Here is a 16,399-nt window from a genome sequence, read left to right as displayed (position 1 = left end):
TAGACTGCAGTAATAAAATTGGACCTAAGATTTGGGAGGCTTCCCAATAGAATTCTTTTTTAACCTGGGACACAACCTAACAATGTGAAGTGTACATTTTGGTCGGAAGATTGGGGCAAAGCAACATAAACTAGATGGTTTAAAGGGGATGCAGGATTAGAGACACCAGGGAGTGTATGTATACAAATCTTTGAAGATGACAGGACAAGTTGAGACAGCTGTTCAAAAGAAGCATATGTGATCTTTGCTTTATAAACAGAGGCAGAGAGTACAAATGTTACAACACAGATGGTCAGGCAGTGAAGGATAGAACTGGAGCTTAGTTCTTTATATACTTAAAAGCTTTTATTTACAGATTGTGCACTTCCAACCAGATAACCACAGTTTCAGCTTGCTTCTATGATTATATCACAAATGAGTCCCCAATTAATGCTCACCACCTGAATACAATGAAACACCCAATTAATATCCAATTAACACAAAAACAAGAAAATAATGTTAAACCTTGAGAAATCACTGGTTAGGCCCCAGCAGGGTTGTTGTGCCAATTCTGAGCACCATGCTTTAGAGTGGGTGCAGAAGAGATTTACTGGAAGGGTATGGAGTGATGCTGGACTTTTGTTCCATGGAGAGACTGGGGAAGCTGGGGTTGTTCTCCTTGGAGCAGAGAAGGTTAAGGGGCGATTTAATGGAGTTGCTGAAAATCATGTGAAGGTTTTGATGGTTTCTCCTTACTTACTCTCTTTCCACTGGCAGAAGGGTTGGTAACTAAAGAACACAGATTGAAGATAATTGGCAAAGCAACCAGAGGTGAAGTGAACTTTTTTTATGCAGTGAGTTATTAGGACCTGGAATGCTCTGCCCGAAAGGATAGTGGAGGCAGATTCGATAGTAACTTTCAAAAAGGGATTGGATAAATATTTGAAGGGAGAAGTTTGCAGGGCTATGGGGCAAGAGTCAGAGAGTGAGACTTTCAAAGACCTAGCACAGGCACAATGGTCTCCTTCTGTACTGTTGCATTTCTATCAGTCGTATTTGTTGCTTTCTTCTTTTCAGACTCTCTACTTTTAGTTGGATGGGCAGAGCAGTTGGGGTACAGACTTCTTCAGAGTTCTTTATGCTTTATACCTTACTGAACTGAAAAAAGCCCCTTTAAATTTTCTTTCCTGTTTCCCTCAAATATAACACTTTATGACCATGAAATTGGCCACTTGACAACACAATTGACAACCAAATTTGTCTGCTGAGGGATAAGAGAGTTTGAATGTCGGTCAAGGTTAGAATTCAAACTTGGGTCCCCAGTGTAGGAGGTCAGTACCTTAGTTTGATCCTACCTTTTTGTTTTGTTAATGCCTTGTCCAATGCATTCCTGTCAAGTGCCTGATGCATCTGCTACTCGCTTTTGTTTTGTGTGATTCACAGACCTCAGAATTCAGCCTTTGCTGAATAACATCAATCAATCAATCAGAACATGTCTGTGGTGCTGTGCTGGAACATTTCTGAGGGCACATTGCTGGGGACTTTGACTTACACCTGTCAAAATCTGGGAAACCGAGCCTTACTTGTCAAGCTTGATAAAGAAATGATTGGTTTTTTAATTTTTGTTGACGCCTGGATTTGTTTGGAAATATACAGGTAATGCCCTGATCCAACATTCTCAGTTGAAGTCATGCTTGAAGAGAGTGTGGATATGGAGATAGAGCTGCGACACTGTAGCATAAAGCTTCTACTGCATTTGAGTATAGCTCCCACACTGGAAGTACAGAATTGGTGAATTTACCCTTTAGTCTTCTCTCTTAGGCAGTTCCTCGGGATCGAGGATGACCTGCCTCCACTCCAGTTCGATTGGTTCTGCGACAAGTCTAATGCGTGACCTGCAGGCTCTGCCACATGAGGAGCAGGTTGTGCTTGAAGAGTCAGGTAGCTGAGTACTAAGTCCCTGTCCCATGCATACATATTTGCAGAGAGTCTGTGTAGCTTCAGTTGATTTCCATAACCCTGGACTCGTGGGGAAGAAAAGTGACAAAGCAACTCTAATGCTACCTCCAATGAATCTTGCTGGAAGTAAAGAAAGAAACAGGAAACTTTCTTGTTTTGCACCTTTCCTGACCTTGAGATTTCACAAAGCAATTCGCAGTCAATGAAGTACTTTTATAGCATAGACACTGTTGCAATATAGGGAAATATAACAGCTTTTTGCACGCAGCAATGTTCCACATGCAGCTTTGAGATAAACGACCAGCTCTCCTTTTATCCATGCCTATTGAGGGATATGTATTGGCAGGGTCACGGGGGAACTCTGCTGCTCATCTTCGAACAGTGTAGTGTGATCTTTTGCATCCACCTGAGAGGGCAGGTGAGGCCTCAGTTCAACCCAAACATTGGGACCTCCGACAGTGCTGCATTCCCTCAGTGCTGCACTGAAATGTCAGGCTAGATTACATGCTCAAATCTCTGGAATGGGACTTGAACACCCAACTTTCTGACTGAGACATAGGTGCCACCAACAATGCAAAGGCTGACACCATTAAGCACTCACATATGGAGAGTGGAGGAGTTTAGGATCAGTCTTTGCTATGAGTTCTACTATTGAATAGTGAGATGACACTAACAGCTCACAGTGGAAAATTGACACAGGTTGAAGAAGCAGAGGGCTACCACACCTGCAGAAATCCTCTAATAATAGTGGCCTCCGGAGGATAAAGGAGAGAATCGAGAGCGAAAGAGTTGCCAGTTTACCTGCATGTTTTCTGACAAAAGCTAAGGAAAGTAAAATCATTCTAATAATGAAGCTTTATAACTAAATGAATCTCTGTCATGATGAAAAACAAGCATCACCAGTTCAGAGATGGACTAGAAAAGTATTCAGTAGTCATTGCTCTTGCTTTCTAGGCAATGCCTCCAATAAATTGCAGCAGAGGTCTTTATCTCTTTGGTAATTACAGCTTCCCAAACTCATGGAATGGCCAAATTAGCCATGGATTATAGTGAGTAGCACTCTCGCCTCTGAGTCAGAAGGTACTGGTTTCTCTCCAGAGATTTGAAAACCTTCATTTCAATAGTGCCTTTTACGACCTCAGGATGTCTCGAAGCACTATCCAGCCAATTAAATACTTTTAATGAAGTACATTCACTGCTGCAATGTAGGAAATACAATTTTCACACAACGAGGTCCGACAAGCAGCAGTATGGAAATGACCAGATAAACTGTGATGTTAGTTGAGGGATAAATATTGGATGGAACACTGGGGATAACTTCCCTGTTCCTCTTCCAAGTAGTGTCACGGGATCTTTTATGTCCACCTGAATGGGCAAATGGGGCCTCGGTTTAACATCTCATCCAAAAGGTGGCACCTGGAACAGTGCAGCACTCCCTTAGTACTGCACTGGAGTGCCAGCCTAGATTTTGTGCTCAGGTTCCTGGAGTGGGACTTGAATCCACAACCTTTTGACTCAGGCGAGAGAGCTACTGACTGTCCCACGGCTGACACCATCTAATTTACGAGCAGGACTGGTAACTCTTTTCCCCTTCCTCCAAATTGTCATTCTTCTTGCGTGTACCTAGACAGTGAGGATCATCTGGATATTCAACTATCAGACAAACCGCAAAGGCACCCAATGTCTACACGTTGCCATTTTCACTGAGGCTGTTTGAAAAGGGATCTGTTGTGTGCAAGTGCCCTCTACAAATTGCTTCCACAGTGCAGCCACCAGGAAGTTGGTTGACTTCAGCTGGCATGTGGATTGAGAAGCTACAACTGACCTCATTGCCTCTGGGAGGAGAAAGAAAACCAGCAGAGTTTCCCCACTCCCGATCATTGTCCAAATCCAAGAAAGAAAGTCGGGCTCAGCTGGTATACCCAACACAATGGAATAATGCTGTCATTTGCTCTCCAGCCTCGGGTATGAAGAGTGATCGCTTGTCCAAGGCACTATTATTTAATGGCGGAGCAGGCTCAAGGGGCCGAATGGCCTACTTCTGGTCCTGTTTCTTTTTTTCCCTTTATGTTGGGAGTCTGAAATCTGTGTGTAGAACAATTCTTTCCAACTGGGATATTCCCATCCTATCCCATTTCAACAAGAACTTGAGTCACATATTGTAATATTTAAAAAGAGATGAATGGCATAGTGACAGAACACTACAAAATTCCCCACTTGATATGTGAATACTCTAGCCAGTGCCTTAGGAGGGAGGCGCTGAACTACAACAAGACTTTCCTTCAACAGATGAAAAAGTATGAGATGCGGGTCCTCTGGATTACACTCATACCCTCCAATTTCACGACAACATAAGAACGCACAGAGCCTGCCTGCTCATCAATTTCAAGTTGAGCTGTGTGGCCTAGGGAGGGGGTTCTAAAGAAAAGGAAAGCGATTCAAATCAGGAAAATCTAACTTTGAAATGTTGATTTAAAAAAGCTGAAAGATAACATTTTAGCATCTAGAGCAATGCAAAATTGTTGTACTTCAGCTCATAAATTATCTCAATCTGTAAGCAACATATTTAACGCAACATAATAGCTGTGAATAGAAAGGTACAGTGTTCAAGTTTAGCAGTTTGAAATTCCAGCTTATTGTTTAAAAATTGCTTCTGATCAATGTTTGAAAACAGTCAAGGTCAATTAAGATGATGGGATGTACCAGTCAATTTCGTTCTCCCCATTGGTCACTGAAATGGTTTCGGTTTTGAGTGCAACAAGCTGCAGGTTATGTCTTGGTTCACCGCCAATTGACAAGTCGAAAATATAATGGGACATAGCAGGGGTGGGAGCATCACTTGAACACTCTCATTTGTTTTTCTGATAATGAAAATGAATTGGAAATCTGAATTAATGTTTACCTTTACAAGGCACAGAATGTAATGAGTCCTTGTTTCAAATCCTTCCATGGCCTTGCCCCTCCCTATCTCTGTGACCTCCTCCAGCCCTACAACTCTCTCAGATCTCTGCGCTCCTCCAGTTCTGGCCTCTTAAGAATCTCCAAATTTCATTGCTCCACCATTGGCAGCCATGCCTTCACCTGCCTAGACCCTAAACTCTGGAATTCCTCCCTAAACCGCTCACGCACTCTCTCTTCCATAAGATGCTCCTTTAAAATCTACCTCTTTGTTGACCATCTTTCGGTCAGCTATCCTAACAGAATCACATTGCCTTATGTTGTCTGTGTCAAATTTTGTCTGATAACGCTCCAGTGAATAACCTTAAAATGTTTTACTACGTTAAAGGTGCTATATAAATGCAAGATTTTGTTGTAAGTGGAAGCACAGGCTTCCTGTTTCAATTCCCAACTTTAGGTTTACAGTGTATACACTTTAAAACAAAAAAAAGTCCAGGTATCTTACAGCAGCACACGACACCAACTGAACCACTGGGGGAGTAAATTTAACATCTGTTGGAAGAATATTTTCCGTAAAACTGGAGTTTAAAAAAATTGTTATGTTGCTTTTAATTCGATAAGTGGGTTGAGTGGGAGCAGTGAAATGTGCTTCAACCCTTAATACTATCTGTCCCAATACAAACTGGAACTCCAGCCATGCAACAGAAAATGGTGGATTAATTCATTTCCGTTTCACGCTGCTAAATTAGATATTTTAGTGCAGAGGGAGGGCATTGGGTGTGTCAAATCAGTTTGAAATCAATTCAGTGTTGGCAATAGGACCCATGCGCAATCTGCATTTAAAAAACTTGTGTAAAGAATCATGTCACAGGGTGTTGAGCCATGATTCATCCAGCAGACGCATTGGAAATAACAACAACTTGGATTTAGCTTCTGTCTTTAAAGTAGTAAAAATATTCCAGAGCACTTCACAGGAGAGCTATCAGACAACATTTGACAGTGAGTCACATAAGGCAGGTGACAGGTAGGTTTTAAGAAATGTCATAAAGCAGGAGGGAGTGTTACTCTGTTTGATGGCACACCACTCAAAGACGAGTACATTTCTATTGCACATCAGTGAAGTAGTAATCTAGCCCCTCCTCTGGACATACCTCTTTCAAGGGCATTATGTGACTAGGTTAGTCACGTTTAATTAGTGGTAAAATGATTAAACTTTTTGTTAATTATACATTTAAAATGGTTCCACATTAACAGTATAACCAGAAAAGTTAATTGTTCCTTTAAGACCAAATCAAGCCATGAAATATGTTCTTACTTATTTGTACATTCATGGTCATAGTAAAATCATTGGCCCATTTATTCTAGATGAAAAACATTTTTTAAATTTCAAAGCATATGGTTAAATGAGGAGCTTAGGATACTCATGCATGTGCATGGCTTCTATTAGGTAACACAGTCCTTTACTTGTCAACATTTTTATTCTTTCTAGACAAACGGGTCAAAGTTTTAGCACAACAGTGTCCTTAATTTGTCCATAATGTTAGTAACTGATTTTATGATAATAAATAAGATGTGCATTTATATAGCACCTTTCACGATTTTGGGATATGTCAAAAGTGCTTTACAGCCAATTTGAAATGTATTCACTGTTGTAATGTAAGAAACAATGCATCCAATTTGCTCATTGCAAGACCCCACAAGTTCTTACATAATAAGCAATATGTAAAGCCAAGTAACAACAGAAACTTGTATTTAAATAGCACCTTGACTGTAGCAAACACCCTTCGCAGGTGACAAAAATTTGACACTGAGTAACGAGATATTATGACAGGTGATCGAAAGCTTGGTTAAAGAGCTAGGTGATCAGCAGCATTTTAAAGAAGAGAGAGAGATAAAGAGGAAGAGAGGCTTAGGGAGAAACATAGAAAATTCCCGGCACAGCAGGAGGCCATTGTGTCTATGCCGACTGAAAAAGAGCTATCCAGCCAAATCCCACTTTCCAGCTCTTAGATTTATGCACTGAAGTGCATATCCAAAATATCTTCAAAATAGTGCCATGGGATCTTTTACCTGCATCTGAGAGGACGGACGGGACTTTGGTTTTTTGATGTCTCATCCAAGAGATGGCACTGCTGACAGTGCAGTGCTCCCTCAGAGCTGCACACTCAATCTCCCCCAGCCACCCACCCCTCCCACCCCTCCCACCCCAAAACCTATTGATACCACAGGATATTGAGGCTGCAGTTCCACAAAGGATGTTGAAACAGGCAAGCAGTCCTTCACGTGACAAGCTGGCAATGCCATTTTAAATGTTGTTTTTCCCATAATTTCCTTTGTTTGACTTTGCTAATAATGTCAGTCAATGTGAGCTCCATTGAGTAAATGATGAATACAATTATGGAAAGGATTGCGGCACCTTTAAATGTTGGTGCGGTATGTACCCATTCTGATCCGAATTCCCTATTTGGATTCCAAGGTTCTGAACAGTTGAAAAGGTTTGTCAATATTCATTGTCTAGTTTTAATAGTGAGCCTAATGCTCAAGTGCAGCCAGTGCTTGTAGATCCATACCCCAAGTATGCATCAGCACCATTTGATAGTATACCTCTCAAATACGTGTACATTTCTATCGTACATCAGTGAAGTAGTAACCTAGCCCTTCCTCTGGACGTGCCTCTTTCAGGAGCATTATGTGGATAGGTTGGTCACATTTAATTAGTGGTGAAATGATTCAGTGTTTTGTTAAGTCTGCCTTTAAAATGGTTCCATAATAACAGTATAACCAGAAAAGTTAATTGTTCCTTTAAGACCAGAGATGGAATGAACAATTGGCAGAGGGAGGGCATTTGAAAGTTCTGCTGTTGGAATGCAATTTATTGGCGTCATTATTCATCTGGACCTGTCTCTCTAAGCAACCTCACCTCACGACTTCTCTCTTCTTAGAAACTTATCTTTTTGATCATGCTTTCCTTCCTTAATTTTTCCCACTTCCCATTCACTGTCCTCGTTCTCATTATTGTTAAGTGCCTTTAACATTCTCCTATGTGAGGAGTGCCATACAAATGTAAGTTATCAAATCTCACTACGGTGTGAGAGGTTACAAGTTGCAATGGTTAACAACATACTTATTGAAGCAAATCCTGATTTCTTCAGTTCTGCTCCGGGTCGATCGGAACCCCGTTCCCTGGCAGCTTAAATTCGGTTCTGAGAACAGACATCTCAACTTTAACGAAAGATTATAAGGAAGTGAAGAATGTATGCTAGCTATATCAGTCTAGTGCAGGAGTATGCAGCCACATTCTAGTGGTGCAGTTGGGCTAAGACAGTCTCTTCAAGATTCCATCTGAGGTCCTTTGTCTTATGCAATAATGTAGTTGTGACATTTATTTATTTCAAGTTAGAAACCGTAGTGCAGGACACCACTAAATAAAAGAAATAAGACAAATCATTAAATCACACTGCGTTTCAGTTTTCCAAGCTTACAAATTGTAGAAGCTAGTGAAGTAGGTTAGGAGCTGTCATGGTTTTGAGGTCCTAGGAAGATTTAGGAGACAAGAGTCCTGATTTCAATGGAATGAGGACTCAGGAAAGAGCAAAGAGGAAGAACATTTAGCACTGCGCGTGTGAAGCTGAGGAGTTAGTTCACAGGGCTGCTGAAGGTTGCAGTGTTGGCAGAATGCCAAGAAAGTCAAGAAAGGGTTCCATGAAGACATGGATGGATTGGAGTAGAAGTTCCTTAAACTCAATGAGATGGTGCATTTTTCTACATTTCTCCCAGCACTTGAAGCCGAAGGGATATGGACACTAACGTAAACAGAAAACACAAAAGGAAGCTTATTGTTCATAATAAGTCCCTCTTCCTCTTGATATAAAGTGCAGTGAATCATTATTAAATGAAATAGAGATGTAAACCAGTTTCAGTATTGGTATGTTTGGGAATTAACTGTTAAACAGATACCTTGTTTTTACTATCATTTTCATGACCTGTTTGTGATTGAAAGTTTTTTTACATGGCTGTAGGTTATTGTACATAAGTTGTATTTAAGCAGTGCTTCAAAACAAATATCAACCAAATTAGATACCACTTTGGGCCTCCTGTGGTTGCCTTTATCCAGGTAGGCCAGTTACCGATGGTGTACCTTCAAATCTTAAGAGTTACTTAAACATGGCTCTGAGCAACCAGGATCCTTTCTCATCGTTCAGGCTTGTGGACCAATCTTAAGGCTGAGATTAGTCGATCCTTCTAGACAGGCTGCAAAGCAAGGAAAGTTACACTATTACAGACTTTGGTCCTCTCTGATGGAGGCAAAATCTGACACTGTTCACCCTAGTACTACTTGTGTACCTGCTGTGAGCTCATGGTGAAATTGCCATTTTTCATAGTTTGATCCAAAGTGCAGAACATGTTATCTTCACAACCAAAGACTGGCTGTGTGGCTGGCGAGTACCTTTTCCAACCAACATAAAGAAGAAAATTGGACATTTAAGAAAAAATCATTAGATTTAGAATGAATCTTCTGTGTGTATTTTGGTTCAAGATAGTCAAACGAGCCAAACTTTTAGCTTAAGATAAAAGAACTACAAAAAAAAGTTAAATTATAATTAAAATTAACTGTGCTGAGTCATTGTGAAGCTGTGATTAGTAAAAATTTGTGTATTCCAAATGTGCAATGAGAGTGGGAAGGGGGTGAACACGAATTAATTTGTGATTCATACTTTATGTGTAATTTTAAAAAATTTAATAATCACCCACATGAAATAAAATGAAGCCAGGCTTTTACAAATTTAGATAGGGCTCAATGGATGCCCAAGCTAATATTAAAAAAAAAAGTGAAATGTAGATCTGAAAGAAATAAGAGGAATCAACATTGAGAAAACACTAACTGCTGCATTCACATTCACAATATCTGAGACTCTCGCGACTAAATAAAATTAAAGTTGAGCTAGTTCTGCATAGTTAATATTGTGGTAATGTGTGGTAAAAGATAGTTATTTATGCATAAAAGACCAAATTTCACACTACATTGAGATACACAACAAAACTACTGCTGTTGTTTCTCAGGTCCTTGATCAGAAAAAATTGAACAAATCGTGGTTTAATTTTTTAAATAAGGTGAAAAGTGCATCACAAGTCGGACGCTTTTGGTAACAGTTTGTTAAAGGTATCCCATATTATAATTGAGAGGTTAAACACTTATAAGCCTCTGTTAACAAATTGTTTTTGACTAATAGTGCATTATGAGCCTGTTCTCTCTTGAGAATCCATCATTTGGGCATCCGTGTTACATTCACAACAAGCTACACAAATTGTACCTCAATATGATGTCTTCTGATAGCATTTTTGAGTGCAATTTTGCATTACCTTTCCAATTGCTGTCTTGTTCTTCTGTCTATACCCTATCACTCCCTAGGCCAATGGCATTTTTTTATTCAGGTTACGACTGTTTCTTTTAGAGTAACTTTCTCCTCCTCACTTTCTTGCCTTCCCTGCACTATGCTTCATCACTGACAGAGCAGGTGATTCAGCAACTCTTGGTTTCTTGGTAAAGCCACATTGCGAACTTTCTTTACGAAAGTGCACAGAAATCAAGGGACATCTCCCTTTGAGTTTTTCCATCCCTAAGGGGAAATCTCCTTTCCTGTATTTAACTGAACAACTTGGCACAGGGAGCATCAGGAATGAAACGTGATGCTACCAGCCATGGTGTGGTGCATTGGGACTTCAGGATATCAGTACATCCTCAAGGTCACCATTAGGAAATGTATGAGGCTGCAGCCTGAGTGTAAAGTCTCTTTTTTTTCAATTTGTGTCGTGGAAGAAGGTATTTAATTTCCTTCCCTCTCTTTCAGAAGAGATTGGGCTGACCGGCTCCTCCTCAACAGCGTAGTTATAATTGGCAACTGGACACATGGAGAAGATGCCAATGTTGCTCCACAGCCAAGTTTTCCCTTTGTTTTATAGAGCCTGTAACCACAACAAAAGGCCAGCGAGAATTTAAGATGGAGTGGACTTATGAGCATGGTAGTTGGTATAGACCCATCGAAAATAACACCCAGTTCTAGATATCTTTTCTTTGTAGCTGATTTAATTTTGAGAATAGAACTTTTATGAGTCCGAAGGGGCCAATAGCAGTGATAATCGGTGCTTGAGTGGGAGATGCATTTAGGTTTAATATCAAAATTGTGGACTGCAGAAAAGGATTCAGCAAAAGTTCAAATCAATCACATTCCTCAGTTCATTTCTAGTTACTGACAAATCTTCGTGAATTATAGCTATCCATTTATCTCACCACACTCTTAAGCCAGAATATCTAAAAGTTCTGCAAAGTCCTTGTGAATCTAAGATGGATGCGACCACATTGAGACTGATGGGACACTGTTGAGTTTGGTGCTTTATTATGTGTTGTATTTGCTTGATTAGTTTATATTAGGGCTGTAATAAAGGTTTGTTTTAGAGATTTTGTAGAATAGTAACAAAATGACATTCTTCTTTGCAATGAGTGTGAGACTGAAAGTTGGGATTGTGCTTTTGGTGATAACTTAGGGTCGGAATGGAAGTTCAAATGTGGATGCTTTTTAAATTAAGTGCATAAACAAAGAGTCTTTATTGCAGCCCTAATGAAAATAATGTTGACCGGCTGATTTCGAATGAGCAAAGTAACACTTTTTGCCCAACACCTTCCCCAGGCAAAGGACCAGAGACAATTTATGCTGGGCAAAAACTCAATGACAATGACTGGCACACAGTTCGAGTGGTTCGCCGAGGTAAAAATCTGAAGTTGATGGTCGATGAAGTTACTGCAGAAGGTACGATTGTTTGTGTCTTCTGAATAGTCTACTCTGGCATTTTGATTATAAGATAAAATGCAAATTTTATCGTGTTTTTTTTTTAAAGAGTGGTAAAATGAATTTGAAGCCATTTTCATTTTTAATTTGAATAAATGTTTAGTGTGTGATTGCGCCCCGAATCCTGTGTAATTCTACGGCAAAAATGGCTGTTTAGCTCCCCCGCTGGTTTTGTGGGTAAATGAATCGCCCCCATATTGAAGAGTTACGCAAGCCAAAAAGGTCCCAGGTTTGATCTCCTTCTGTGCTACATGCACCGATATGCCGGATTTAGTGTTTGGTTGCATTCGTTAAAGCTATTAGTGTAACATTTTCTGGGACGCAGAACAAATGTAAATGGGAACAAAAAAAGATAATCCAAACAATGCACTGAGGTTCATTTCTAGACCTTGGTTGGATCAACTTTTTACTGTGAACAGTTCATGTCTCTGTGTTATAAGAAGGATATAGAGGCACTGGAGCAGGCGTAAAAAAGATTTACTAGGATGATACTAGAATTGATCGATCTTTCCTGACAGATATAATCTAACAGACTGGGGCTAATTTTTGCAGAAAAGGGAAGACAGAGGGATGACCTGATAGAGGTCTTTCGGGTTATTAAAAGGTTTGATGGGGGTAGATGTAGTGAAAATGTTTCCACTTACAGAGGAGATCAGAACAAGTGGCCATAAATATTAGATAGTTACTCATAAATTCAATCGGGAACTCAGGAGGAACATCCTTACCCCGAGAGCAGTTAGAATGTGGAACTCACGACTACAAGGAGTAGTTGAAGTGACCAACGTAGATAAACACGTGGGAGAAATTAATAGAGGGATATGTAGATAGGGTTAGATGTAGAAGATGGCTCAAGCAAACATAAACACCGGCATGGACAGGTTAGGCTGAATGGCCCGTTTCTATGCTCATCTTTCTTTAAGTTCTTTCTTAATACAACAGTAATGTTCCACAAACAGCTGTCCAGATCTTTTTTGAAGGACAAATTTTGGAAGCTGCTCTTCAAATGGGATCTTTCACGTCCATTTGAGAGGGAAGGTGGGATTTTGGTTTAACATCAAGTCCAAAAGACAGCACCTACAGACTACTCACTACTGCACTGATGGCCGGAATTTTACGTTGGGTGGGAAGCCCCGCCCACCCACCTCTGTTGGACCTGGGGAGCCACTCTGGATTTTTTGGCTCCCCAGACTCTTAATTAGTCTTGGGTGTGACTTCCACCTCCTTGAGGCAGGAAGTCCTACCTAATGGAGCTGCTGGCCAATCAGCAGGCCAACAGCTCTTAGACCAGACCCTGCTCCCCGGGAGCGGTGGCCACTGCTGGGACTACATGTAGCCATCACAAGCAAGATGAAGGACAATCCTGGAACTAAGGTATGTTTTTGGGGCCTCGCTGGGATAATCAGCCGGGCCCTGGTGAGGCAAGTGGGGGTGTTGGTGGAGGGGGGTTGTTGTGCGGTGGGGGTGGTTGGGCCTTTGGGGCAGCCCTCCATGGGGCACAGGGTGCCCAATCAGGAGAGGCCCGCCCCCAGTCTGCAAGAAGGCCACCAGGTGTTGCCTGGCGGTGTTCTTGGGGCCTTTGCAGTCCAGCTGCCGCGGGTAAAATACCAGCAGCAGAGGGAGGAGGCCCCTAAGTGGCAGTTAATTAGCCACTTAAGGGCCTTGATTGGCCTGGGGTGGGCAGGCCATTTCTCACCACCGTCACCCTGCATAAAATTACAGCGGGGCGGGAAGACGTCAGGAACCAGCCCACTCATTGGAGGGGGCCATAAAATTCCAGGCGATGTATTAATATAGATTATGGGGCGCAAGCATCAGGAGTTGGACTGGAACTGACAACCTTCTGGCTACCGAGGCAGGGGTGCTATCACTGAGCCAAGGGAATTCTTCCTTTCTGAAGCCTTGTCCTTGGTTGCAAAAACACTTCGAACTGTGCTTGCTCCGTGCAATTCACAACAAGGTTTAAGTATTTTTCTGCAAAAGCAATCTATAAGTGTTCGCTGGGCTGGATATTGGTATAAACCCCTTACTAACAGTAGTATGTAGTCTCTCAAATCAGCCAACTAACTGGCAGCTGTGGTTCAGTGGATAGCCTTCTTGCCTTTGAGTCAGCCTAACACCAGAGACTTGTGCACAAACTCTAGGCTGACGCTCCCAGTGCAGTACTGAGAGAGTGCTGTACTGCTGGTGCTGTCATTTGGATGAGGCGTTAAACCGAGGCTCTTTCTGCCCTCTCATGGTAGACGAGAAAGATCCCATGGCACTATTTTGGAGAAAAGCCTCAAACAGCACCTCAAACAGCGGCACAGTGGCGCAGTGGTTAGCACCGCAGCCTCACAGCTCCAGCGACCCGGGTTCAATTCTGGCTAATTGCCTGTGTGGAGTTTGCAAGTTCTCCCTGTATCTGCGTGGGCTTTCGCCGGGTGCTCTGGTTTCCTCCCACCACCAAAGACTTGCAGTTGATAGTTAAATTGGCCATTATAAATTGCCCCTAGTAGAGGTAGGTGGTAGGGGAATATAGGGACAGGTGGGGATGTTGTAGGAATATGGGATTAGTGTAGGATTAGTATAAATGGGTGGTTGATGGTCGGCACAGACTCAGTGGGCCAAAGGGTCTGTTTCAGTGCTGTATCTCTAAACTAAAAAAAAATAAACAAAAAAGATTTCCTGGTCATCACACTGCTGTTTGTGGGGGTTTGCTGAGTGTAAATTAGATGCCACATTTCCTACACTACAGCAGTGACTACGCTTCAAAAAATACTTAATTGTCTTTGAAGCACTTTGGAATGTCCTGAGGTCATGAACGGCATTATATACATGCACATTCTTTTACATCCTGCTAACAACAGAGTCCAGGATGGTCTTGGTAACCAAGCCTGACATTGCCTATTTCCGTCTTAAGCACAATGATAAGACTGTCGAGACCGCCATAAAATGCAGTTAGGCTGAAATGAATATAAACAGGACAAATGGTATCTGGGAGGGAGGAAAATAACTTTTTATGTTAAATTTCTAGGGGCTGAAGTTATTGGTTTAACATAAAAAGCTCTTTTTGCAGATTTAATCCAGTCGAACTTACCTTATTCAACAGTATGTTAAAATGTAGTAAAGGAGAATAATTTTTCTCTTGGGGGAAATAGATGTGCTGCCACATTAACCTGAAAGTGGCTTTGCAACTTCTGGTGTCAAACGCCAGTCTGACTCCTGTGTGCACAAAAGCCAAGCTGTGTGAAACTTTTCTCAGGAGAGGCAGACTCATGTTGATTTGTGTTCACTCTGGCTTCAGCCCGACACAAAGGTACCTTTTATAAAGCAAGACTACCCATGAACGTTTTAAATTTAATATGTCTTAATGATATAAATAGCCAACACTCCCGAACAAAGGGCAGTGTAAAGCTGGAACGGTCTCCCTTTTGAAACGCTGTTGGTGTTGGCTCAATTGGACCTTTCACGAATGAGATCTGTGTTCCTAAGCACAAATTCTATGCTAACACTCCAGTGCAGTACTGAGGGAATGCTGCCCTGTTGGAGGTGCTGTCTTTCAGGTGAGATGTTAAACCGAGGACCTAGCTGCCTGCTCGGATAGATGTAAAAGATCCCATGGCACTATTTTGAAGAAGACCAGGGGTGTTATCCCCAGTATTCTGGCCAATATTTATCCCTCAATCGACATCACAAAAAACCCGGAATACCTGATCATTACCACATTGTTGTTTGCGGGAACTTGCATTGCACAAATTGGCTGCCGCATTTCCTACATTAGAACAGTGACTACACTTCAAAAAGTACTTCATTGGCTATAAATGTTCCTAACCACACTCTCATAATATTAAACATTCGCACATGGGGAGTGGAGGACTGCATATTCTGAACTTCCCTCTAACCCAGTCAGGGTTGAGGTTAGCAGGTAACTACGGTCTTGTGGTTGCATGCTGCACCTCTTAAAATTCTAATTCACTGATCTGGGACCTGTGTATTTGCAGGGTAATTCCGACGGGATGGTTCTTCTTTAGGATCTCACCGAGAGGAGAGAAAAATGGTTTTCAATATCCTTACTCACCTTTCTAAAAATATAATGAATTAGACGGGGTGAAATAGGACTTGGGGAGTAATTTGCCTGTTACACACTCCATCGGCTACTCAGTTCTGTGGACTTCATCCAACGACCATCAAGTGATTCCGCTTACTTTGCCCCACCTGTGCCCAATTTCATCCTTGTATAATGATTATATTTTACGATGCCTTTTTTCCCCATACTTCATTTTTAATGGTGAGGGCCAATGAGGATCAATGGCTTGGAAATATTACTGGGTCAGATCTCACAAGGATGCTGAAGTGATAATTATACAGGCAAAGCTTGAACAATTTTGTATTAATGATTGCAAGGCGGGGCGGGGGAGTGCGTGAGGGGGTCATTTGGCATTGCACATGCTCCTAGACATTGCTCCAGTGGGCAAGGGTGAAACATTCAAGAGGAAGCCGTCCCATCAGCCTTATCCACCACTTCAGTAATTTCCTGAGATTGGACAGTTGGCTATCGAGATACCCATACAAATGTGGGTAGTTATTTTATAATAAAGTGCAGCACAGAATTGCATAGAATTTGCAGTACAGAGATAGGCTGTTCAGCACAACTGGTCCATGCCAGTGTCTATATTCCACATGAGCCTCCTCCCACCTCACTTTGGCTCGCACTGGGCAGAATCTTCTTCACTTTAAAC

General features: G+C 41.6%; 1 protein-coding gene across 1 annotated transcript in view; it reads left to right on the top strand.

The window, feature by feature from the left end:
• LOC137373311 (neurexin-3-like) overlaps positions 1–16,399 on the top strand; it is an 883,651-nt gene that overhangs the window by 811,116 nt on the left and 56,136 nt on the right. The window contains exon 10 of the mRNA XM_068038134.1: positions 11,523–11,642. Coding sequence (XP_067894235.1) covers positions 11,523–11,642 — 120 coding nt within the window. The remainder of the gene's footprint in view (positions 1–11,522; positions 11,643–16,399) is intronic.

This window comes from Heterodontus francisci, chromosome 9, assembly GCF_036365525.1.
Source record: "Heterodontus francisci isolate sHetFra1 chromosome 9, sHetFra1.hap1, whole genome shotgun sequence".
NCBI lineage: Eukaryota > Metazoa > Chordata > Chondrichthyes > Heterodontiformes > Heterodontidae > Heterodontus > Heterodontus francisci.
Note: the sequence above shows the minus strand (reverse complement) of the source record. Positions and strands in the feature narration are given on the sequence as shown.